At 35.5% G+C, this 25540-nt stretch overlaps 2 protein-coding genes across 2 annotated transcripts; both read left to right on the forward strand.

Moving 5' to 3' along the window:
- The first annotated feature begins 6537 nt into the window (after positions 1 to 6537).
- LOC113774432 (berberine bridge enzyme-like 15) lies at positions 6538 to 7953 on the forward strand. Its single transcript, XM_027318969.1, has one exon. It carries the CDS (start codon positions 6538 to 6540, stop codon positions 7951 to 7953), a length of 1416 nt encoding a protein of 471 aa, XP_027174770.1.
- Positions 7954 to 16851: 8898 nt separating this feature from the next.
- Positions 16852 to 21771, forward strand: LOC113774433 (dirigent protein 2-like). Its single transcript, XM_027318970.1, has 2 exons — positions 16852 to 17044; positions 21167 to 21771. Exons 1-2 carry the CDS (start codon positions 16852 to 16854, stop codon positions 21769 to 21771), a joined length of 798 nt encoding a protein of 265 aa, XP_027174771.1.
- Positions 21772 to 25540: the final 3769 nt, after the last annotated feature.

Consider the following 25540-nt stretch of genomic DNA (forward strand, 5'->3'; position numbering starts at 1 on the left):
TTAAGTCCATAATTTTAATTCTAAACTTGTTAATGTTCATTAAATAATATAAATTGCTACTTGATTGTTTTAATTTCTTTGTATTTTCTTGTTAAATATATTTGAAACATCAAATATATATGAATATACCTTTATTAATATTAACATGCTCTTAGGTATTTTACATACAATAGTTTAGTTTTTAAATAATTTTTGTTTATGACGTCATCCGATTCAACTCCGATCGAATCCGATAGAACCCATTGCGACCGAGTCGATACCCGGTCCGAGTCTGAAAACATAGTAGTAATTATACCAAACAATTGATGATCCAAAAGATTTAATTTGAATTTTGACAAATGGAAATAGCCCTTTTACATAACTTTCAATTAGTGACAAAATTTGTTGTGTTTTTTTTATATATTACAAATCTTATCATCTTCCTTTGTTGTTCTCGTACATACATTTATTGTGATAGTACTTACATTATATGGTGCAATTGATTAACTGTAATTGCAAAGCGGCCCTTGTTTATTCTACAGCAACCCAAATAAATTAGGAGAAGATATATGGACCAATACAAGTTGGCTCAATTAATAACAAGTATAATTTTGAAAAAAGCTTACTAGCCAACAAATATAACCATTCATGTCGCAGTACTTTGGCACCTTGAACGGCAGCTCAACATTGTCCGGAACATACATGCCGTGTTCAACAAAGCTACAATGGGCATTCGTTACTTTCAAATTTCAATGCATTGAAAATTGCCTACTGCAGTGCAGAATCTCGCGAAGTTATTAACCATCATGGAGTATATCTGCTTAAACTTATTGCCTGAGTTCATCACGCGGCTGTATCTTTAGTACAGGCATCAACTTGACTGATAGTTTCTTAGAGGTGTAAAACTATGTGTTGATTCTTGAGCTTTGCTAGAAACGGGGATTTTTAGGTGGGTACTCATAATCAAATAGTGATATGCAAATTTTTCTTTTATCAATTGGCAACACCTATACGATGTTATGCTACGAGGGGAACTTAACTGGGTTATATAAAGGGTTAGAGGAAAGACAGATTCATTTAGATCAAAAGGGTGCTCTGGTACACTCATTAATTAAAGGCATGCATTGGCACTAGACATGTCAACGGATCAGGTTCGGGTCAGAAATTGAATGTTCCAGACCCGAACTTATTTATTTATACTTGCTCCAGATTCGATCCGTATACTCGATGGGTCTTACACTTAATCTCTCCGAATCCAAATCCGATCGAGTCCGAATACGGGTCTGGTATATCCTATCCAAAATTATATATTAATATTTGTATATATTTTATAACTATTTATTCATTTAAATGGGTCTGAGTAGGATGCAAGTCGGAATTCAATATTCCAAACCATTGACAAGCCTATCCAGCACACTCTTTAACATTTTTAATTGCAGGATGCAAGATTTGAACTCACAACCCACATCCAATAATGGGTCCCCTTTGGTGGCGAACTTGCTAAAAACAAGTTGGTTTGGTTGGATGTTCAGTTTGGTCTTGTTAGACTGGTGCCGAAAGGTTGAAGGCTACTTGCTAATGGCCTACTTGTCGGTACTTCTCTCTAACACTTGGCTAATTTTACTAGTAATTCGGTGTTAAATGATGTAGTGGATGAACTACCCGCTTTTATCTTCCGGCTCTTTCTAAACTCAGATAGTCAGAATCATTGCTTTGCATGCATCAAAACACTAGCTAATTACTGCCACTATCGAATTCAACTGTATGACAATTGCATGTCAGATCAACCATCCATCCAAGTGAAAATTGTGCATGGTCGTTTGTATACATGTGGCCTCCAAATTTTTGTAGGAGTATTAGTAATGTCTTAGAAGGCAAGTTTTACATTTATTAGATAAGCTTTTAAGGACAAGTGGAATAATGCAACATTTCATCAATAGCAATTAGCAGTGTCTTTCAAGTCTTATCATCATGATGCGAATTGAAGCCTTGAAAATAATAGGAGGCATTGTAGCCTTGATAATGTCATAAAGGACAACAAATTAATGTTATCCTTCTCTCTTTGATCTTGGCGTCAATGGCGTGTGACCATTTCCAGTTATAGTCTGAAAATGACCTCAGTTTTGTTTTTGCTACTAACAGGAGCCGCGCTTAGAAGTTACGTGGAAAATTAAACAACCAAGTTTCTCTTATTTCGGGTAAATAGACAAATTAGGAGAGGAACGTGTAACACAATGTTTAGCTTTGCCCAGAAAAAAAAAAAAAAAAAAGGAAACACGATATTCAGCTTCATATGTGTATGTGATTGTTAACGAAGTTGTCAAATTTGATTGAAACTTGGCAACTAGGATTGTTTCACTCTTCTACGCGTCATGGACTTATGAAGACCATCATAATTGACTTCCTTGTGCTCAACAAAAATTTAGGAGCACGGGATTTAGACGTAAAGACTCGTTAAGAAGATATAGGACTCTAATTGACAGAAGTCACAATAAGTACGTAGTAGCAGAGTACTTAAGGGTGTTTTAGGCATATAATGATTTTATTATTGATATATTAGGTGATATATATATATATATATTGTAATACATAATAGATAATGCTACTAGTGTCTTGCGACAAGAGATGTGAACTTTGGAGTAGTTTAGTCGAACATCAAGTTGTTTAGAGGGGAGGGATGGGTTGGTGGTTTGAAAGGAAGGGATGTAAGTGAGAAATTTCAGATTCGGGTGTTCCCATTTATATTATAAATTTTTTTTTTTTTTAAAAAAAAAGTCATTTTGGGGCTAGCTCTTTTCATCATCGACTGTATTATATTAATGATATAGATTCAAGCAGACTTTGACTTACCAACGTTGCTTATGGTAAACAAATAAGCCAAATTTGTTTAAATGGCAATTTAACTTGTGAAAAATGTAAAAGGACGAGTTTAGTAATGAAACGTTGTATTTGACAGTCAATTATTAAAGGGACTGAGGAGAAATAATTGAAGGGAGTCGAAGAATGCAATCATCTTGTGCAATCCCTCATTGCCCAGCATTTTTTTTTGGTATTAAAACACCCAATTTCACAAATAAATTATTAAAAAATATTAATTTGTTAGTTGTAGTCGTGCAAATCTTCGTTATCTCGTAAAGCATAAAAATATATTCCAAGTTTGAGAGTTCACATTTCACATGACAATTAAGAAATAGAACTACATTTGACTATTATGTTTAATCATCCGCTAAATTTTACTTCAAATCCTTAATTATAGACGCAGTCCCACCTTAGTCCTTACATTTTAATTTTTGAACAATTTATTCCCTAAAGTATGAAATTCTTCCCATTTTAGTTTTGAACAATTTACCCGTAAAATATAAAATCTATCCATAGAATTATCAAAACTAACAGAGTAGCAGGTAAGTATTGCTCAAAATTTAAAGTGGAGACTAAAGTAAAATAGATTTCATGGTTTAGACGGTAAGGTATCTAAAAATTGAATCTTAAGTATTAAAGTGGAATATATTTCATACTTTATGGGGTAAAGAATTCAAAATTGAAATTTAAGAGAATGCATCTATAATTTACGACTGTAAAGTAGAATTTACACTTCAGTCATCCTTCAAACGTAGTACTTGTGCTTAAGAAGTTATGGTGAGACAATCTATGTGCAAGTTTCCATTAGTGTCATTCTTGGTACAAGTGGCACAATTTCATTGGAAGGTTTTTAATTAATGGCCACGCAAATGATGAAAGATAAGAGCAGTAGCCGGTATAGTGTAGTTTACTGTTTCCATGTGTTTCCTCTACCTAAAGCCATCTTTGTCTACCTAACCTGCATGGTCACGGATGACTATGTGTCTCGATTGTCACACGCCATCCAATTTTTTTCCAAAAATTCATTAGATGTGATGTTTACTTTTTTTTAATCAAAAATTTTCTTATACATAAGAGAGAATGCCCAATTATTTGAGCCTTCTGGTCATTTGGTTCTTCTTAGTGCTTTTGTTTCGGTAAGCTCTTCTTGCATTTTCTTATTTTGAAGCTAAAGAAGTAATTGACATATATTTTATGTTTAACTCTTTTATTTGCATGTTTGAGGAATCAGATTTGCTGGGATATTTTACCCTTTTTCAGTTTTTCCTTTTTGCGATTTTTATGTAAATCAGCCAAATTGTTTTCTTTTGTTACGTTCTTATGTTTGATTTCTACCAAATTGCTCTATAAATTGATTCTTTTATTTATTTATTTTTGTAGATGAGTTGATGTTTTTATGATTTTGAGATGACTATGCCTACTGTTTTCTTTCTCTCCTTGTTTTTTTTAATCCTTCATTTATTAGTTGTTGTTTCAGTTTGAACCACCTACTTGCCTGTAGGTAAGAAATAGATCGGTGCAAGAATTGCAACTCACCTTCTTTGCTCGATTTTTGTCAAGCATAAGTCTCTACCTCTCTTCTGAAATTCTTTCTATAATTTTTTTTCCAACTAGAAATTACTTTGCTTGAATGTATTTTGCTCTAGGCATCATAGAATGTCTTCAAATGGTAGGTCTAGCTCTCAATGGAAAAAAAAAAAAGTAGTTCTTATTAACGGACGAAAAAAGTAGCTCTGGTAAGCTCGCAATTTCTTCAGCCATCATAGAAATTGATGCAAATTTCTTTTTATTTTTTATAAATTGTGGATAGACGTTTTTGTATTTTCCTTATGAGTGCTACAAATTTTGGCCAAGAATATACTAGATATCTTTTTTCCCCCTCAATTGCAGTTTTTTTACAAGTTATAATCGACAAGGATTCTGAAAGGAGTCGGATTTTTTTCTATTTCATAACATCATGAGTTGAACATTCAACTCAGTACATTTTTTAAATTTGATTTTTCATTTTTAACAATTATACAAAATTTTCAATTTGAAACAGATACAAAATTTGCTTCTGTATTCAATCCTTTGAGGTGAGGAATATGTGAGCCCAACCAATGGTAGTACTATTTTTCTGAATTATATTCTTTTTTATTTTTTAACATGGGCTGTTACCTTTTTTCCGCCTTTTTTTCTTGGAGATATTTTAGAAGAAGCACTTTATTTTATTTTCTAAGTTTCTCTGAACAACCATAACTTATTGTTGAATGTTTAACGAATATCTATCTCCAAATGTTAAATGGCACCTATCAAGAATGCAAAAAGTTAATCTAAAATTTTTATTCTAACTTCTAACAAATCGGAATAGTTTTGGCCATTTTCATCATTGGATTATACACATTGTTCTTTTTACTTTTAAACACTAACTACATTATCAACTCCAAAATTATAAAACTATTTATACGCTAAATGTAAAAATAGAAGGTCAGAAACAATTCATTGTATTTTCTCAAAAATATGATTGTAATTAAATGCTTTTGAGTAGGCACAGCAAATCTCAACTAGTTTCATAGAAGTTGTTCAAAGACCAAGCACAACTTGCCAAATGGATGACCAATTCTTCCAACTTAGTTGACTCTAATTCTAACTTCAATGAGCCAAAAAAATAAAAATAAAAATAAAAAACAAAGGATCGCCTTTTTTTCGGCATTTTATCAAACACTTAATAGGCTCAATAATTTGTCATCTCAATTATGTTAACAACAATATAGAATAGAAACCATGAGTACGAAACCACATCTACATTAACACAAAATTAACTTAAACAAGATATAACAGTTGATTTTTTATAAAAATTACAACTTCATGAGACAATATATATGCAAGTCTATTCCATATAACTTGGTGAGAATCCCATACGTTTGCATATATATTCTATATTTTCTAAACAATAATAATATATAAAATCCAAGATAATAACAAAACCATCATCTTGTAGTTGAGGACTACAAGATCCTCAACTCTCACTACAGTTTTTATATCATATTTTCCTTCCGGAATCTAAAGCACTGTATCCTAATTTTGAATCCTATCTTTTTTTTTTTTTTGAATCCTTTCTCAGATATGATGGTGTAAAAAAAATGGTTAAAATGGTAGTATTTAGTTATTAGTAAATCATTAAATGCATATGATGTGGAGAGAGTTAAAGTGTTCAATTCTAATTGGAGCTGTTTTATTGGTCATTGATCAACTATTAGGCAACCACCAGCCCAAGGCTGGTGCCTACCACCAAAGCATTAAAACTCGGTGACCCTTGCCTCACACTAATTTGTCATAATTAAACGTGGTCTTGTTTAAAAAATCCAGACGGGTACGTAGTGCATCCGTTTGGTCCGGTGGTGGTTCAGTCCCTTCCGGATTATTCTTGGATCTCTTTAGGGTCCTCCCCCTCCCCTATAGTGTAAGAAGCTATCGTATCGAGAAAAAAAAAAAAAAAAGAACAACTATTAGGCTTGCCCACTAGTTGGTCATTGACCAAGATAAAGCTTGCCGTTTGGGTTTCATGTACTTTCACATTTCTTGGGAAAGTGTTTATTTGATTGGTTCACCTAGAACATTGTGTAGGTATTATGCAATTCCTGATATTGAAACCTTCCCTCGAGTTTTTATGAATAGGAGATTAACAAGTTCGGGTTTTGTCTTGAACCAGAAAGGGACATGGAGTTATGGACTATGGAGGCTTCAAGCTACTCCTCGTTGCCTTCACTTCTTTCCTTGCTCATTCTTCTGCTGGTCACCATACAGGCTGGTTCAGTTCAAATTCATGATGGTTTTGTCCAATGCCTTGCATCACAAAACTCAAGCTCAATATCTGACATTATTTACACCCCAGAAAACTCATCATATCTGTCCATTTTGCAATCCTCAGCGCAGAATTTGCGATCCGCATCAATCTCATCCTCAGAGCCAGCTTACATTCTTACACCATGTGTTGAATCCCAGATTCAGGCAGCAATTTATTGTGCCAAGAAACTGGGCATTCAAATTCGAGTCCGAAGTGGTGGACATGACTATGAAGGTCTTTCTTACATTTCAAGAATCCCATTTGTCATTGTGGATCTCAGAAACCTCAGCTCGATATCTGTTGACACAGAAAACTATGCTGCATGGGTTCAAGCTGGTGCAACTTTGGGCGAACTCTATCACAGGGTTGCTGAAAAAAGTAGGAGACTAGCTGTTGTCGGCGGTACTTGTCACACGGTAGGTGTGGGAGGGCACTTCAGTGGAGGAGGATACAGCATGATGTCGCGCAAATTCGGGATGGCTGTTGATCACATCATTGATGCCAAAATCATTGATGTTAATGGTCAAATTTTGGATAGAAACTCCATGGGAGAGGATCTCTTTTGGGCCATTAGAGGCGGTGGAGGAGCAAGTTTTGGGATTATTGTTGCATGGAAAATAAGCCTAGTTTCGGTTCCAGAAAATGTGACAATTTTTAACGTAACCAAGACAATGGATCAAAATGCAATTGAGCTAGTACACAAGTGGCAATACATTGCTGACAAGATTGATCCAAACCTATCAATCAGGCTTGAATTTAATGCTGTATCTTCTCCCCAAGATGGAAACAGAACGATCAGAGTATCGTTTCTTGCTTTATTTCTTGGCGGAGTTGATGATCTCCTTTATTTGATGCAGCAAAGCTTCCGCGAGATGGGCTTGGTAAAAGAAGATTGCAGCGAGATGAGCTGGATTGAGTCCACACTCTTCTTTGCATCATTACCCAGAGACGAATCCATTGATGTTCTTCTAAGCAGGACTCCAGTGTATAGGCTGTACTTCAAGGGGAAATCCGACTTTGTTAGGCATCCCATTTCAGTAAATGGTCTAAAAGGAATGCTCCAAAGAATTTTGGAAGAAGATAGTACTAATGCATATCGTTCGCTACAGTTCAGTCCTTATGGAGGAAGGCTGAGTGAAATCTTAGAATCTGCGACATCTTTCCCTCATAGAGGAGGGAATGTTTACATCATTCACTATTGGGCTGCCTGGAGTAGAGAATACAATAATGCAGAAAATACGAGAGAAATGAAGTGGATCAGAAGGATTTACAAATACATGGATCTCTAGTGCAATTAAGATATTTGTTTCATTCTAATTTCTCTTCAGACATTCTTTTGTTCGATCAATGTCTTAATGAAGGCTACAAAAGATTTATTATTTCAATCTCTGTTCTTCATCCAACCCTCCCCTTCCCCCCAAACCCCCTAAATTTTAGGGTTAGGAGGTTGGAAGCCTATATGGCGTGTAAATAGCTAAACATTCGTGAACATTTTCAATTTCAACTACAAAATTGAAACCTATACTTGGACATTTTTTTAAATTAATTTTTTAATGAGAGGATGCTAAAAGCCTATTACAACACGTAACTAACAAGAAAATGAGTGGCTCTTATGCAATTTGCAAACATGAATGGCCCCAGACTAAAAGGTGAAATTAAAGCTTAGGGTGTAAAGTGTTCAAAATTAAAATTTGGGGTACAAAATGAAAAGGTGGGATAAGTTCAAAGATGCAAAGTCAAGTTAATCCTTTTCTAGAACCTTATTAAATGTGTTTCCTTGTTTTTTTTTCAGGTAATTTTGTTTCAAGTTTTTAAGGTTTTCCATTATCCCACAATACAATAGAAGAAATTCTTGACTATCAACTTTGAATGATACATCTGCTGAGTATACCACTGTATACAAACCAATTTTCATAGGTGGCTACCCATTTATATTGAACTCTCTCTTTAAACTTTTTACGCTCTACCTAACTCTTAGAAATGTAATCATATTTCATTTCAACCATTTATATGCAGAAAAATGAAAAGTCAAGATTGATTTAGCTACTCAATGTAAGTTCGGAACCTTATTAAGGTGGTAGAAGTTCGAAGGTGCAAAGCGGAGTTAATTCTTTTCCAGAACCTTGTGAAATGTGTTTCATTGTTTTGTAATTTGTTTTTTAGGTAAAAGTGTTTCAAGATTTCAAGGTTTTTCATTATCTCACTATATATTTAGCAAAAGAAATTCTTGACTCTGAACTTTGAATGACATATCTGCTATGTATACCACACCATTCTACACAAACCTACTTTGATAGGTGGCCACCCATTGAGGTTTAACTCTCTTTTAAAACTTTTTTATGCTCTACCAAACTCTTTGAAATGTAATCTTATTTCATTTAAACCATTCATATGCAGAAAAATCAACAGTCAAGTTTGATTTATCTCCTGAGTATAAGTTTGGAACATTGTTAAACCGGTACAAATTCGAAGGTGCAAAGTGGAGTTAGTCATTTTTCGGAGCCCTGTTAAATGTATTTCATTTTTTTTTTGGTAAATGTGTTTCAAGTTTTCAAGGTTTCCATTATTACACTATATAGCAAAAGAAATTAGGAATGGCAATGGGGTGGGGGTTAGACAGGGGACTCCTCCCCAACCCCGTCCCCGCCTTGCCTCGCTTCCCCTATGGGCACACCCACAGGGCGAATAAAAATTTGTCATACAATTTCATTGTAGTCAAATTTGAACAAAGGATCAAATACTTAAATGCCAACACATCACCAAATCATTATTCATTGTAATTTCACAATTGTGTGTCATAAAAACAATCAAACAAGAGTTATTTAAATACAGCCCAATATGATGAAACAAACACAGTTAAAGTAGTCAAGTTTTCACTTTTGATACAAATACAATCACTAAATTAATATTGTATTTTTTTAGTAAAAAGTGTTATTATATTAAGTGTAGTTAGGAATTTAACATAAATGTATTAATAAATTTAGTATAAATAATTAATAATTTTTATTAATAGACATGTATAATTAGTAGTATAATTGATAATATCATTATAGTACGAATACTAATATACATTATGTAATACTTATAACTAATAAGTATCATTATTGTAAATTTGTAACTATTTAATAAATATCCACATATCATATTAATATACATATAAATTTAAATTGTTTATAACGAGTGATGGGCGGGGGAGAATGGGGTGGGGGTATACTCAAACTCGCCGCTGCTGTTTTTTAATGGGGGAAATCTCCCTCCCACCCCATTTGCCCGCGGACCCTCCTGGTTACCATCACAAAAGGAATTCTAACTATGAATTTTGAATGTATCTGCGTGTATACTGAAGGCGTCAAACCTGTGCAATAATAAATACCTGCTTAAATAAAATACAAATTCTGTATATAGCGGTAAGCAGGGTCGAATCCACAGGGACTGGGGATAATTTAATTTCTTCTCAAGTTCCAGATATGGGGGGTTTTGAAAATGATAGTAACTAAATTACTTGGAATAAATTAAATAAAATAAAATAACTACAACTCAAATAACTAATTATCACAATAAAAATAATAATGGACGAACTCTAGCCAAGAGACAACTTCGGAGATGGTTCACTTAATTCGATCACAGATGCAAGGATTATTCCAGTTACTATCTGATAAATTAGTTATAGTTGCCATACACGCGATAAACAACCAACTCTTCCTCAATTTGTCGATAGCCAAGGTACGACCGTTGACTATTTCTCTAATCAGGAAATAACCCTAGGTACGACCATAGCAGTTCAATTCCCTAATTGCATGAATAATTAGAAGAGCCTAATTCTAACCAATCAACACGCTACGAGGGTCTCTTCAAGTTAGCCTGCCTATCTCCTTGACACAAACCCAATCATGCCAGTTGCCACCAGTTTAGAATAATTAAACAATTACGGATTTAACTACCCTAATTGGCTTCAGGTTATTGAATTAATCTAGAATCCGGGCCCTGGATAATCGAATAATAAAACAACCATATGAACATAAAGCAGAAGACAGACAAATACCAGTGAATAATGGGAATAAATAAAAACTAATTCGATCTCACAAATTTAGTAGAACCAAATCCTCCGTTGTTCTTGACTAGACAAACTTAGCCACGCCTCATGAGAAAATCTTCAAGTAATTCCACTGAGGTCCAGGCCATAAGAGAAACCAAGAAAGAATCAAACTAAACTATGCTAAAAACTAAGCTAAAACTATTGATTTATCAACCTCTCGTACGTTTCTCCCTTTTTAAAGCCAAAAGGAAGTCTAATGCTATCTCTAGTGGTCCCCACACCAAATTCAAAGTCTTGTACGTTTCTTTTCCTAGAGTCCAAATGACTCATGCTTCTTATCCGTGGTCCCCGCACATGTGAACAAAGCCTCCAAAGTACTTGTTGTTCCAAGTCTCTCTACGTTGCTTTCTTTGAAAAGCCCAAATGACTAAATGCCTTGCACTAGCTTGTGGTCCCCACCAATTCAAGGACCTAAAGGTTGAAGCCCTTAGAAGTCTGCATTTTTCCATACAAGTCCCTCCTTTTTGGTAATTTTCTGCTTCACTCCTGAAATTGATTCCAAATACCAAATATGAGTAAATATCAGCAATTAACACAATATTTGTCAGGGATAGAAGGGGAAATCAATAATAAATTTACTAACAAATTATACTCTATCAATTCCCCCCACACCTGAATCATGCTTGCCCTCAAGCATGGGGAAAGTATACAGACACCAAAATTTGATAATGGTCATTGCTCTATCTACCAAATTGCCAAGATATTCAAGAGAGAACCATATATCGGGCATTAGTAATTAAAATCCAAGAAGCATCCCCCCAGTTAGCTTCCCAACCACCAACTTTTCCAATTTAAAGCAAACTAATCTAAGAAAAAGGAATGGTTGCTCACATTTATCAGTAAATGGTCTAGCTATTAACCAAAATCTCGACATTAAGATCACAAACCGGCGAGCTGACTTATTCACATACTAACACAATCTTTATTTTATTTTTTTCCCCTTTTTTTTTGTTTTTTTTTTGTTTTTTTTGTTTTTTTTAGTAACAAAAGACTTAGTCTATAGCCCTTAGAGCCTTTTGACGCGAACTCCAACATTTGATAGATGGAGGAGCCCGGTTACTCAGCTCCAATCGCTACAGGACCACGCACTCATAGCAACTACTACCTTTTGACGCGAAAATCGACACTTTAGGTGAAGATCCCCGGTTACTCAGTAGTAACTACTAGCAGAGTACAGTCAGCTCTTATTTACAATCATACAGCACAATAACTAAAAATAACACAAAAATAACAGCAGCCAGCCTCAAATTTCCAAATATGGAGAACTAAAATTAATAACTGGACCAATTCACATAAAAAAATGCCAACTATCATTCCCTATGCCTAGAAAAGTTAACCAAAAACTGAAAAAGTCAAGCAATTACCGATATTCACTAGAGAGATGTTCATGAACTCAACCACATTAATTTAATACCCTTTTGTTAATAAAACTTAGCAATAGCATAATTAGAGGCAACAATCCAGCATCAAAACTTGGTATTCATTTAAGGACTGACCACTAGGAAAAGAAAATAAATGAAAAGGGAGATAAATATCAAACTAAAAATAAAGGAAAAACCTTTAGAAACTAAAAATAAAAATACTAGCACCCAAAACTGACCCCCCCACACCTAAATCACACATTGCCCTCAATGTGATAAATAAACAATAATAGTAAGCAAAAGAGCAACGGTACTTCCCTGAAATCACGGGGACCATGGCGGGGCCACAGCAGTGAGTGAGGCGGGGAATGGTTGAGTTGGGTTGGAGTAGGCTAAGGTCAAGAGGTTCTGGACCTAGAAGAAACCTTGATCTCACAGAGTCTTTGACTGGCAGTGGGTGACGGCTGGCGCTAGGGCAGAGGTGACGGCTGGCGTGTGGGGGCCTGGCCTGGTCTGCTGCTGGGATGACAGGCGCGCAGGTGCTCCTGCGCTGCTGGTCGCACGCCCACTGCAGGAAACTGCTGGCGGACTGGAGGTCGGGCGCAAGGGGGAAAGCTGCTCGCTCTGCCTGCACGCGCGGGCTGCAGTCCGCGACTGCAGCTGCTGCTCGCTGCTCTGGTCACGCGCGCGGAGTGCACGCCGGTGTTGCTTAAGAGCTGGCCTGGGCTGGGGTTCGCGCTGGAGCCCTTGCGCTGGAAGGCTGCGAACGGCACTGCTCGCGCGCGCTGGTGGCTCGCTGCGAGGGGGAAAGCTGCTCCGGCTGCGCGCGAGCTTGCTGTTGGACGACGGAGCGGTGGTGACAGTTCGGGCGCTGTGCGTCGTGTGGGGTTGGAGGCAGCAGCAAGCTGTGGCGGCGCTGGGCTGTGGAGCTTGGGCAGGCGGCTGAGCTGGATCTGCTGCAGTAGTGGGAGCGACCGTGCGGTGGAGCTCAGGGCTGGACGGCGGCGCTGGTGTTGCTCTGGTGCCATGGTGAGGGCGGCGCGCGGCGATGGCAGTTCGGCGACGAGCTACGGGGAGATTGGTGGAGCTCTTGGCGGCGGCGGGTGAAGAAGAAAAGAAAAGGGAAAAAAAAGGGAAAGCAGCGGGGAAGAAAGAAAGGAAAGAAGAAGAAAGAAAGAAGAGAAGAAAAAGGAAAAGAATTTTTTTTTTTTTTTGGAACCTTTGGCTTAGGCGTGGGCACGTCTAGCTGCTATAGAGTCCGCAGATCCTGAACAAAAATTTCTTTCCCTCAGGCGTGACCACCTGGCGTGGGCACGTCTAACTGCTATAGAGTCCGCAGATTCTGAACGAAAATTTCTTTCCCTCAGGCGTGACCACCTGGCGTGGGCACGTCTAATTGCCACTTTCCTGCCACCAAGCAACAAATCACTAAATGCAACTGACACTTAACAAAAACTCCAAAAACATAAGAAAATTAAAACAAAAGCCTTGGGTTGCCTCCCAAGCAGCGCCTTTCTTTAATGTCTTTGGCTAGACATTGTCCTGTTTATTCATGGAGGATAAAATCGCGTAACTCGCTTCAGTGCTTCATCTTCTATGTAATCCTGATAGCCCTCGTAAATAGAGTAATTCTTGAGCACACGAGCTACGGGCTTCCATGGACTAGTAAATGGCACCAAACAACCAAGTAATGACCTTAAATCTTCATTCACTCCTCCATCACAAGCACTTGCTGGTTTGAGATATTTTGCCATCGTGACTCTTAAATTGTTCCTGTCATGAAACTCAAAATTTTTTGGTATAATAAAATCAATCTCACTAACAGGAATTAAAGAATAAGAGTCAGGAAAATATTCATTAAGGAATGGAGGAGATGTCACCGCATTTGGAGATTGTTCACTGGATTCATTCACTTGAACCATTTGATGTTGGGGTCTCAATTCTTGTGCTTCAACTTTCTTTTCATCTGCATCTTTAGATTCTTCTTCTTGAGACCCTTGCAGTACCATGTCATTTGTCAGAATAATTGCACTCTCATCTTCCTCATGGTCGATAATAGTCGGTGAGGGCAATTCTTCATAAACTGGAGAAATCAATTTGCTTATTTTAGATGCCCATTCACGCCTTCCTTCTTTCATCTCTTCACTCATCTTTTGTGTCTCCTGTTGAAGTTGATGTACCTCCTGTTGAATTTGATATGTGTTAGTAGCTAGTGATTCAACTATTTCTTCAAGAGACATACCTGACATGGATGACGGTTCTTGAAACTCTAGCTGTTGAAAATCTATTGGCCTTTGTTCATAATTAAAATTGGAATCATCCAACCATCCTTGATCATACCCGTGTGAAATAGGGTCATACCATGTTTGATATTGAGGTGAAAAATTTCCAAAAGTATTGAGTGGGACACTCAGATTATCCTGATATTCGGGGCACATACCGGTCGAATGATCCCTGGCATAACAAATTTCACAGGTTGCAGCAGCCATTCTTTCTCTAATAGAGTTTACTGCCTCTGAATATGCAAACTTAGCAAAAAAACTAGTCTCATCGCCTTCCCCGGAAACAAAATCCAGTCTATCACCAAAATACGGAGTGTTAGAAGCCATAAACTATAATAAAAAAAATAAGAGAAAAATAAATAAAAAATAAAAACAAGATGAACTCAAAAAGAAACAAATTAATCTGGCACCAGTCCCCGGCAACGGCGCCAAAAATTGACAGGCGTCAAACCTGTGCAATAATAAATACCTGCTTAAATAAAATACAAATTCTGTATATAGCGGTAAGCAGGGTCGAATCCACAGGGACTGGGGATAATTTAATTTCTTCTCAAGTTCCAGATATGGGGGGTTTTGAAAATGATAGTAACTAAATTACTTGGAATAAATTAAATAAAATAAAATAACTACAACTCAAATAACTAATTATCACAATAAAAATAATAATGGACGAACTCTAGCCAAGAGACAACTTCGGAGATGGTTCACTTAATTCGATCACAGATGCAAGGATTATTCCAGTTACTATCTGATAAATTAGTTATAGTTGTCATACACGCGATAAACAACCAACTCTTCCTCAATTTGTCGATAGCCAAGGTACGACCGTTGACTATTTCTCTAATCAGGAAATAACCCTAGGTACGACCATAGAAGTTCAATTCCCTAATTGCATGAATAATTAGAAGAGCCTAATTCTAACCAATCAACACGCTACGAGGGTCTCTTTAAGTTAGCCTGTCTATCTCCCTGACACAAACCCAATCATGCCAGTTGCCACCAGTTTAGAATAATTAAACAATTACGGATTTAACTACCCTAATTGGCTTCAGGTTATTGAATTAATCTAGAATCCGGGCCCTGGATAATCGAATAATAAAACAACCATATGAACATAAAGCAGAAGATAGACAAATACCAGTGAATAATGGGAATAAATAAAAACTAATTCGATCTCACAAATTTAGTAGAACCAAATCCTCCGTTGTTCTTGACTAGACAAACTTAGCCACGCCTCATGAGAAAATCTTCAAGTAATTCCACTGAGGTCCAGGCCATAAGAGAAACCAAGAAAGAATCAAACTAAACTATGCTAAAAACTAAGCTAAAACTATTGATTTATCAACCTCTCGTACGTTTCTCCCTTTTTAAAGCCAAAAGGAAGTCTAATGCTATCTCTAGTTGTCCCCACACCAAATTCAAAGTCTTGTACGTTTCTTTTCCTAGAGTCCAAATGACTCATGCTTCTTATCCGTGGTCCCCGCACATGTGAACAAAGCCTCCAAAGTACTTGTTGTTCCAAGTCTCTCTACGTTGCTTTCTTTGAAAAGCCCAAATGACTAAATGCCTTGCACTAGCTTGTGGTCCCCACCAATTCAAGGACCTAAAGGTTGAAGCCCTTAGAAGTCTGCATTTTTCCATACAAGTCCCTCCTTTTTGGTAATTTTCTGCTTCACTCCTGAAATTGATTCCAAATACCAAATATGAGTAAATATCAGCAATTAACACAATATTTGTCAGGGATAGAAGGGGAAATCAATAATAAATTTACTAACAAATTATACCCTATCATATACCACACCATTCTACACTAACCTACTATGATAGTTGGCCACCCATTGAGGTTTAATTCTCTTTTAAAACTTTATAGGCTCTACCTAACTCTTTCAAATGCAATCCTATTTCATTTAAAACATTTATATGCAGAAAAATCAAAAGTCGGCATTAATTTATCTACTGAGTATATGTTTGGAACCTTGTTAAAGTGGTACAGGTTTGAAAATGCAGAGTGGAGTTAATCCTTTTCCAGAATCTTATTGAATGTGTTTCATTTTTTTTTAGGGAAATGTGTTTCATGTTTTCAAGGTTCTCCATTATCCCACTATATATCAAAAGAAATTCTTGGCTCTGAACTTTAAATGATATATCTGCTGAGTACACCACACCATTACACAAACCTATTGTGATAGGTGGCGACCCATTGATGTTTAATTGTCTTTTAAAACTTTTTGTGCTATACCTAACTCTTTGTAATGTAATATTATTTCATTTAAACCATTTGTATGTGGAAAAATCAAAAGTCAAGATTGATTTAATTGTTCTACTATAACCATTTGCAACTGCTACCTCCTCCATCCTATAAATACGGTCATTGAACAAATTATCTTCACCATCTAACTATTTTGTTTCTTCCTTCTTTGTTTTTCAGCTAGCCTTTCAACATACAAAATGGCAAAAGGTTCAGCTTTAGCATCCATCCAAATTACCCTTGTGCTATTACTAGCAATCTTTGTTTGTTTAGAAGCTGATCTTCTTGGACCTTACGGTTGCTGCCGTGGAAAGGAAACAAATATTACTGTGTACCTTCAAGTGTTTACGGGCGGACCAAATACCACCAGTGTTGCAGTTGCCGGCGCCCCTGGTATGCCGAGAACTCTCTCCAATTTTGGAACCATTATTGTTAATGATGCTAACATGACACAAGGCATCAGCAACAATTCTCCAACTATTGGCCGGGCCTAAGGCATTTATATAGCTTCATCCCGTGATGGATCAACCTCACAGGGCATATTTTCCCTCCTTTTCTCCAACTCACAATACAACGGTAGCACATTGGAATTCCAAGGACCAGGATATAACTTACAAGTTGGTGGTACGGCGAGAGAAGTTCCAATATTTGGTGGCACCAAAACATTTAGGTTTGCTCGGGGATATGCATTTTTTCAGACAGTTCTACAAAGGCCGGCACGGAATAATACCGTTATAAGGGGCGATATTATCGTAACCCCATGCCCAGGAGGAGGGAAAGTTTGAATAATAAAGGAAAAGCTAATAATAAGGAAAGCCAATTACAGACCATATACGTACTTGGTGATATATGTTTCTTATGAACTACTTGTTCACTCGACTATCTTACTAAGAAATCCATCTATGAGGATGGGAAAAAATAACTAATAAAAGAAAAATAATAAATAAGAAAACCAAGTATAGATTTTTATCGTTATTGTGGACTTATGTGTACTTGGTAATCAATGTATGACGTTTCTTCGTGCACTTCTTGTTTCGTCAATATGTCCATCTAAATAAAAACACTATCGATGTTCCTCAATTACACTTGGCTTCGCATTACATAAGCTTGTGAATTACACTATTGCTGTTCTTCAATTACGTATGCTCGTGAATGTGTTAAAATAAGATATGTGCGTTTACTAATAAAGATGTGTATTGAAACTTAAATAAAATCTTCACCTAATTGTGGAATTCGCTTGAACTGATAATTGTACACCAAGTCTAATTGTAAGGTAGTCTTTATTTTTCATAACTTTTGTTTTACATATGATGTACATCCAACTTGCTTTATGAAAAATAATCTTTTACTCAGTTTAACAAATGGTAATCCTTCTGCTATATAACTACCACAACTAATAAAAGGTGACAAAAGACCTTTCCATCTATTTTTTCTTAACATGGTTAAGAACTTCTGTTTTATTGAGCATTAAGCTTAAAGTGCAATTCACCATTTAGATGGTCAAGATGGATAATGGTTTGGCCACAAAATAGTTAGTCAATTCCTTATAAAACGGGAAAGTCAACTTTCGAGCTTTTCTTCAATTTTACTGCTGAATCGTATATAAACATATGTGGATTGGACGGAGCAAAAACATATTATCAGGAAAGTCAACTTTTGTTGTTTTTTTGTTGTTTATTTTTCACCTCTACAAGTAAGGAGGACATACGCGGACTTTTTGTAATTCGACTCCAAAAGATATGTGAACTGTTAGGAATTTGGCGAGTTTTGGGGGTATTCGATTGTCTCTTCAGACAAATTTTACAACAATCTGCTACATAGAAATCAACGGAAATTACATTCTCGAGAACTATATTCAATTGCACTTCTCTAGTGCAATTAAGATATTTGTTTCATTCCAATTTCTCTTCAGACATTCTCTTATTCGATCAATGTCTTAATGAAGGCTACAAAAGATTTATTATTTCAATCTCTGTTCTTCATCCAACCCTCCCCTTCCCCCCAAACCCCCTAAATTTTAGGGTTAGGAGGTTGAAAGCCTATATGGCGTGTAAATAGCCAAACATGCGTGAACATTTTCAATTTCAACTACAAAATTGAAACCTATGCTTGGACATTTTTTTAAATTAATTTTTTAATGAGAGGATGCTAAAAGCCTATTACTACACGTAACTAACAAGAAAATGAGCGGCTCTTATGCAATTTGCAAACATGAATGGCCCTAGACTAAAAGGTGAAAGTAAAGCTTAGGGTGCAAAGTGTTCAAAATTAAAATTTAGAGTATAAAATGAAAAGTGGGATAAGTTCGAAGATGCAAAGTTAAGTTAATCCTTTTCTAGAACCTTATTAAATGTGTTTCCTTGTTTTTTTTTTTCAGGTAATTTTGTTTCAAGTTTTTAAGTTTTTCCATTATCCCACAATACAACAGAAGAAATGCTTGACTATCAACTTTGAATGATACATCTGCTAAGTACACCATTCTATACAAACCTATTTTCATAGGTGGCTACCCATTTATATTGAATTCTCTCTTAAAACTTTTTACGCTCTACCTAACTCTTACAAATGTAATCACATTTCATTCAAACCATTTATATGGAGAAAAATCAAAAATCAAGATTGATTTAGCTACTCAATGTAAATTCGGAACCTTATTAAAGTGGTAGAAGTTCGAAGGTGCAAAGCGGAGTTAATTCTTTCCAGAACCTTGTGAAATGTGTTTCATTGTTTTGTAATTTGTTTTTTAGGCAAAAGTGTTTCAAGATTTCAAGGCTTTCCATTATCTCACTATTTATATAGCAAAAGAAATTCTTGACTCTGAACTTTGAATGATATATCTGCTATGTATACCACACCATTCTACACAAAGCTACTTTGATAGGTGGCCATCCATTGAGGTTTAATTCTCTTTTAAAACTTTTTATGCTCTACCAAACTCCTTGAAAAGTAATCTTATTTCATTTGAACCATTAAGTCAAGTTTGATTTATCTCCTGTGTATAAGTTTGGAACATTGTTAAATCGGTACAAATTCGAAGGTGCAAAGTGGAGTTAGTCATTTTTCGGAGCCCTATTAAATGTATTTCATTTTTTTTTTTGGTAAATCTGTTTCAAGTTTTCAAGGTTTCCATTATTACACTATAGAGCAAACGAAATTAGGAATGGCAATGGGGCGGGGGTTAGACGGGGGACTGCTCCCCTGCCCCGTCCCCGCCTTGCCCCGCTTCCTTATGGGCACACCCACAGGGTGAATAAAAATTTGTCATACAACTTCATTGTAGTCAAATTTGACCAAAGAATCAAATACTTAAATGCCAACACATCACCAAATCATTATCCATTGTAATTCCACAATTGTAAGTCATAAAAACAATCAAACAAATGTTATTTAAATACAATCCAATATGATGAAACAAACACAACTAAAGTAGTCAAGTTTTCACTTTTGATACAAATACAATCACTAAATCATTGTTGTGTGATTTTTTGAGAAAAAAAGTGTTATTGTGTTAAGTATAATTAGGAATTTAGTATAAATGTATTAGTAAATTTGATATAACTAATTAACAATTTCTATTAGTAGACATGTATAATTATTAGAATTTGATAATATCAATTATATTATAAATACTAATATACATTATATAATACTTATAACTAATAATATCATTATTATAAATTTGTAACTAATTAAATTAAATATCACATATATAATTATATACATATAAATTTAATTGTTTTTAACGGGTGACGGGGCAGGGGATGGGGTGGGGGCAAACTCCCTCTCCGGCTACCCCATTTTTTAATGGGGCAAAAAATTATCCCTCCCCCCCGGCCCCGTTTGCCCGCGGGCACCCTCCTAGATTACCATCACTAAAAAAATTCTTAATTATGAATTTTGAATGATATATCTGCCGTGTATACCACGCCATTCTACACTAACCTACGATGATAGGTGGCCACCCATTGAGGTTTAATTCTCTTTTAAAACTTTTTATGCTCTACCTAACTCTTTCAAATGCAATCCTATTTCATTTAAACCATTTATATGCAGAAAAATCAAAAGTCAACATTAATTTATCTACTGAGTATATGTTCGGAACCTTGTTAAAGTGGTACAAGTTTGAAAATGCAGAGTGGAGTTAAACCTTTTCCAGAACCTTATTGAATGTGTTTCATTTTTTTTTAGGGAATTGTGTTTCATGTTTTCCATTATCCCACTATATATCAAAAGAAATTCTTGGCTCTGAAATTCTTGCACATACCTATTGTGATAGGTCGCCACCCATTGATGTTTAATTGTCTTTTAAAACTTTTTGTGCTATACCTAACTCTTTGTAATGTAATATTATTTCATTTAAACCATTTGTATGTGGAAAAATCAAAAGTCAAGATTGATTTAATTGTTCTACTATAACCATTTGCAACTGCTACCTCCTCCATCCTATAAATACGGTCATTGAACAAATTATCTTCACCATCTAACTAATTTGTTTCTTCCTTCTTTGTTGTTCAGCTAGCCTTTCAACATACAAAATGGCAAAAGGTTCAGCTTTAGCATCCATCCAAATTTCCCTTGTGCTATTACTAGCAATCTTTGTTTGTTCAGAAGCTGATCTTCTTGGACCTTACGGTTGCTGCCGTGGAAAGGAAACAAATACTACTGTGTACCTTCAAGTGTTTACGGGCGGACCAAAAACCACCAGTGTTGCAGTTGCCGGCGCCCCTGGTATGCCGAGAACTCCCACCAATTTTGGAACCATTATTGTTAATGATGCTAACATGACACAAGGCATCAGCAACAATTCTCCAACTATTGGTCGGGCCCAAGGCATTTATATAGCTTCATCCCGTGATGGATCAAGCTCACTGGGCATATTTTCTCTCATTTTCTCCAACCCCCAATACAACGGGAGCACATTGGAATTCGACGGACCAGGATATAACTTACAAGTAGGTGGTACGGCGAGAGAAGTTCCAATAGTTGGTGGCACCAAAACGTTTAGGCTTGCTCGGGGATATGGATATTTTCAGACAGTTCTGCAAAATCCGGCACAGAATAAAACGGTTATAAGGGGCGATATTACCGTAATCCAATGCCCAGGAGGAGGGAAAGTTTGAACAATAAAGGAAAAACCAATAATAAAGAAAGCCAATTACAGACCATATATATACGTACTTGGTGGTCTATGTTTCTTATGTACTACTTGTTCACTCGACTATCTTACTAAGAAATCCATCTAGGAGGATGGGAAAAAATAACTAATAAAAGAAAAATAATAATTAAGGAAACCAAGTATAGATTTTTATCTTTGTTGAGGAATTATATGTACTCGGTGATCAATGTATGATGTTTCGTCGTGCACTTCTTGTTTCGTCAATATGTCCATCTTAATAAAAACACTATTGGTGTTCTTCAATTACACGTGGCTTCGCATTACGTAAGCTTGTGAATTACACTATTGGTGTTCTTCAATTACGTAAGCTTGTGAATGTGTTAAACTAAGATATGTGCATTTGCTAATAAAGATGTGTATTGAAACTTAGATAAAATCTACACCTAATTGTGGAATTTGCTTGAACTGATAATTGTACACCAAGTCTAATTGTAAGGTAGTCTTTATTTTTCATAATTTTTGTTTTACATATGATGTACATCCAACTTGCTTTATGAAAAATAATCTTTTACTCAGTTTAACAAATGGTAATCCTTCTCCTATATAACTACCACAACTAATAAAAGGTGACAAAAGACCTTTTCATCTATTTTTTCTTAACATGGTTAAGAACTTCTGTTTTATTGAGCATTAAGCTTAAAGTGCAATTCACCATTTAGATGGTGAAGATGGATAATGGTTTGGCCACAAAATGCTTAGTTAATTCCTTATAAAACGGGAAGAATGGTTAGTTATCAGGAAAGTCAACTTTCGCGCTTTTCTTCAATTTTACTGCTGAATCGTGTATAAACATATGTGGATTGGACGGAGCAAAAACATATTACCAGGAAAGTCAACGTTTGAGTTTTTTTTTTAATTATCTTTACCGCTAAATAGGGGAGAAACATACGTGGACATGTAATTCGACTCCAAAAGATATGTGAACTGTTAGGAATTTGGCGAGTTTTGGGGGTATTCGATTGTCTCTTCAGACAAATTTTACAACAATCTGCTACATAGAAATCAACGGAAATTACATTCTCGAGAACTATATTCAATTGCACTTCTCTAGTGCAATTAAGATATTTGTTTCATTCCAATTTCTCTTCAGACATTCTCTTATTCGATCAATGTCTTAATGAAGGCTACAAAAGATTTATTATTTCAATCTCTGTTCTTCATCCAACCCTCCCCTTCCCCCCAAACCCCCTAAATTTTAGGGTTAGGAGGTTGAAAGCCTATATGGCGTGTAAATAGCCAAACATGCGTGAACATTTTCAATTTCAACTACAAAATTGAAACCTATGCTTGGACATTTTTTTAAATTAATTTTTTAATGAGAGGATGCTAAAAGCCTATTACTACACGTAACTAACAAGAAAATGAGCGGCTCTTATGCAATTTGCAAACATGAATGGCCCTAGACTAAAAGGTGAAAGTAAAGCTTAGGGTGCAAAGTGTTCAAAATTAAAATTTAGAGTATAAAATGAAAAGTGGGATAAGTTCGAAGATGCAAAGTTAAGTTAATCCTTTTCTAGAACCTTATTAAATGTGTTTCCTTGTTTTTTTTTTTCAGGTAATTTTGTTTCAAGTTTTTAAGTTTTTCCATTATCCCACAATACAACAGAAGAAATGCTTGACTATCAACTTTGAATGATACATCTGCTAAGTACACCATTCTATACAAACCTATTTTCATAGGTGGCTACCCATTTATATTGAATTCTCTCTTAAAACTTTTTACGCTCTACCTAACTCTTACAAATGTAATCACATTTCATTCAAACCATTTATATGGAGAAAAATCAAAAATCAAGATTGATTTAGCTACTCAATGTAAATTCGGAACCTTATTAAAGTGGTAGAAGTTCGAAGGTGCAAAGCGGAGTTAATTCTTTCCAGAACCTTGTGAAATGTGTTTCATTGTTTTGTAATTTGTTTTTTAGGCAAAAGTGTTTCAAGATTTCAAGGCTTTCCATTATCTCACTATTTATATAGCAAAAGAAATTCTTGACTCTGAACTTTGAATGATATATCTGCTATGTATACCACACCATTCTACACAAAGCTACTTTGATAGGTGGCCATCCATTGAGGTTTAATTCTCTTTTAAAACTTTTTATGCTCTACCAAACTCCTTGAAAAGTAATCTTATTTCATTTGAACCATTAAGTCAAGTTTGATTTATCTCCTGTGTATAAGTTTGGAACATTGTTAAATCGGTACAAATTCGAAGGTGCAAAGTGGAGTTAGTCATTTTTCGGAGCCCTATTAAATGTATTTCATTTTTTTTTTTGGTAAATCTGTTTCAAGTTTTCAAGGTTTCCATTATTACACTATAGAGCAAACGAAATTAGGAATGGCAATGGGGCGGGGGTTAGACGGGGGACTGCTCCCCTGCCCCGTCCCCGCCTTGCCCCGCTTCCCTATGGGCACACCCACAGGGTGAATAAAAATTTGTCATACAACTTCATTGTAGTCAAATTTGACCAAAGAATCAAATACTTAAATGCCAACACATCACCAAATCATTATCCATTGTAATTCCACAATTGTAAGTCATAAAAACAATCAAACAAATGTTATTTAAATACAATCCAATATGATGAAACAAACACAACTAAAGTAGTCAAGTTTTCACTTTTGATACAAATACAATCACTAAATCATTGTTGTGTGATTTTTTGAGAAAAAAAGTGTTATTGTGTTAAGTATAATTAGGAATTTAGTATAAATGTATTAGTAAATTTGATATAACTAATTAACAATTTCTATTAGTAGACATGTATAATTATTAGAATTTGATAATATCAATTATATTATAAATACTAATATACATTATATAATACTTATAACTAATAATATCATTATTATAAATTTGTAACTAATTAAATTAAATATCACATATATAATTATATACATATAAATTTAATTGTTTTTAACGGGTGACGGGGCAGGGGATGGGGTGGGGGCAAACTCCCTCTCCGGCTACCCCATTTTTTAATGGGGCAAAAAATTATCCCTCCCCCCCGGCCCCGTTTGCCCGCGGGCACCCTCCTAGATTACCATCACTAAAAAAATTCTTAATTATGAATTTTGAATGATATATCTGCCGTGTATACCACGCCATTCTACACTAACCTACGATGATAGGTGGCCACCCATTGAGGTTTAATTCTCTTTTAAAACTTTTTATGCTCTACCTAACTCTTTCAAATGCAATCCTATTTCATTTAAACCATTTATATGCAGAAAAATCAAAAGTCAACATTAATTTATCTACTGAGTATATGTTCGGAACCTTGTTAAAGTGGTACAAGTTTGAAAATGCAGAGTGGAGTTAAACCTTTTCCAGAACCTTATTGAATGTGTTTCATTTTTTTTTAGGGAATTGTGTTTCATGTTTTCCATTATCCCACTATATATCAAAAGAAATTCTTGGCTCTGAAATTCTTGCACATACCTATTGTGATAGGTCGCCACCCATTGATGTTTAATTGTCTTTTAAAACTTTTTGTGCTATACCTAACTCTTTGTAATGTAATATTATTTCATTTAAACCATTTGTATGTGGAAAAATCAAAAGTCAAGATTGATTTAATTGTTCTACTATAACCATTTGCAACTGCTACCTCCTCCATCCTATAAATACGGTCATTGAACAAATTATCTTCACCATCTAACTAATTTGTTTCTTCCTTCTTTGTTGTTCAGCTAGCCTTTCAACATACAAA

Source organism: Coffea eugenioides, chromosome 6, assembly GCF_003713205.1.
Source record: "Coffea eugenioides isolate CCC68of chromosome 6, Ceug_1.0, whole genome shotgun sequence".
NCBI lineage: Eukaryota > Viridiplantae > Streptophyta > Magnoliopsida > Gentianales > Rubiaceae > Coffea > Coffea eugenioides.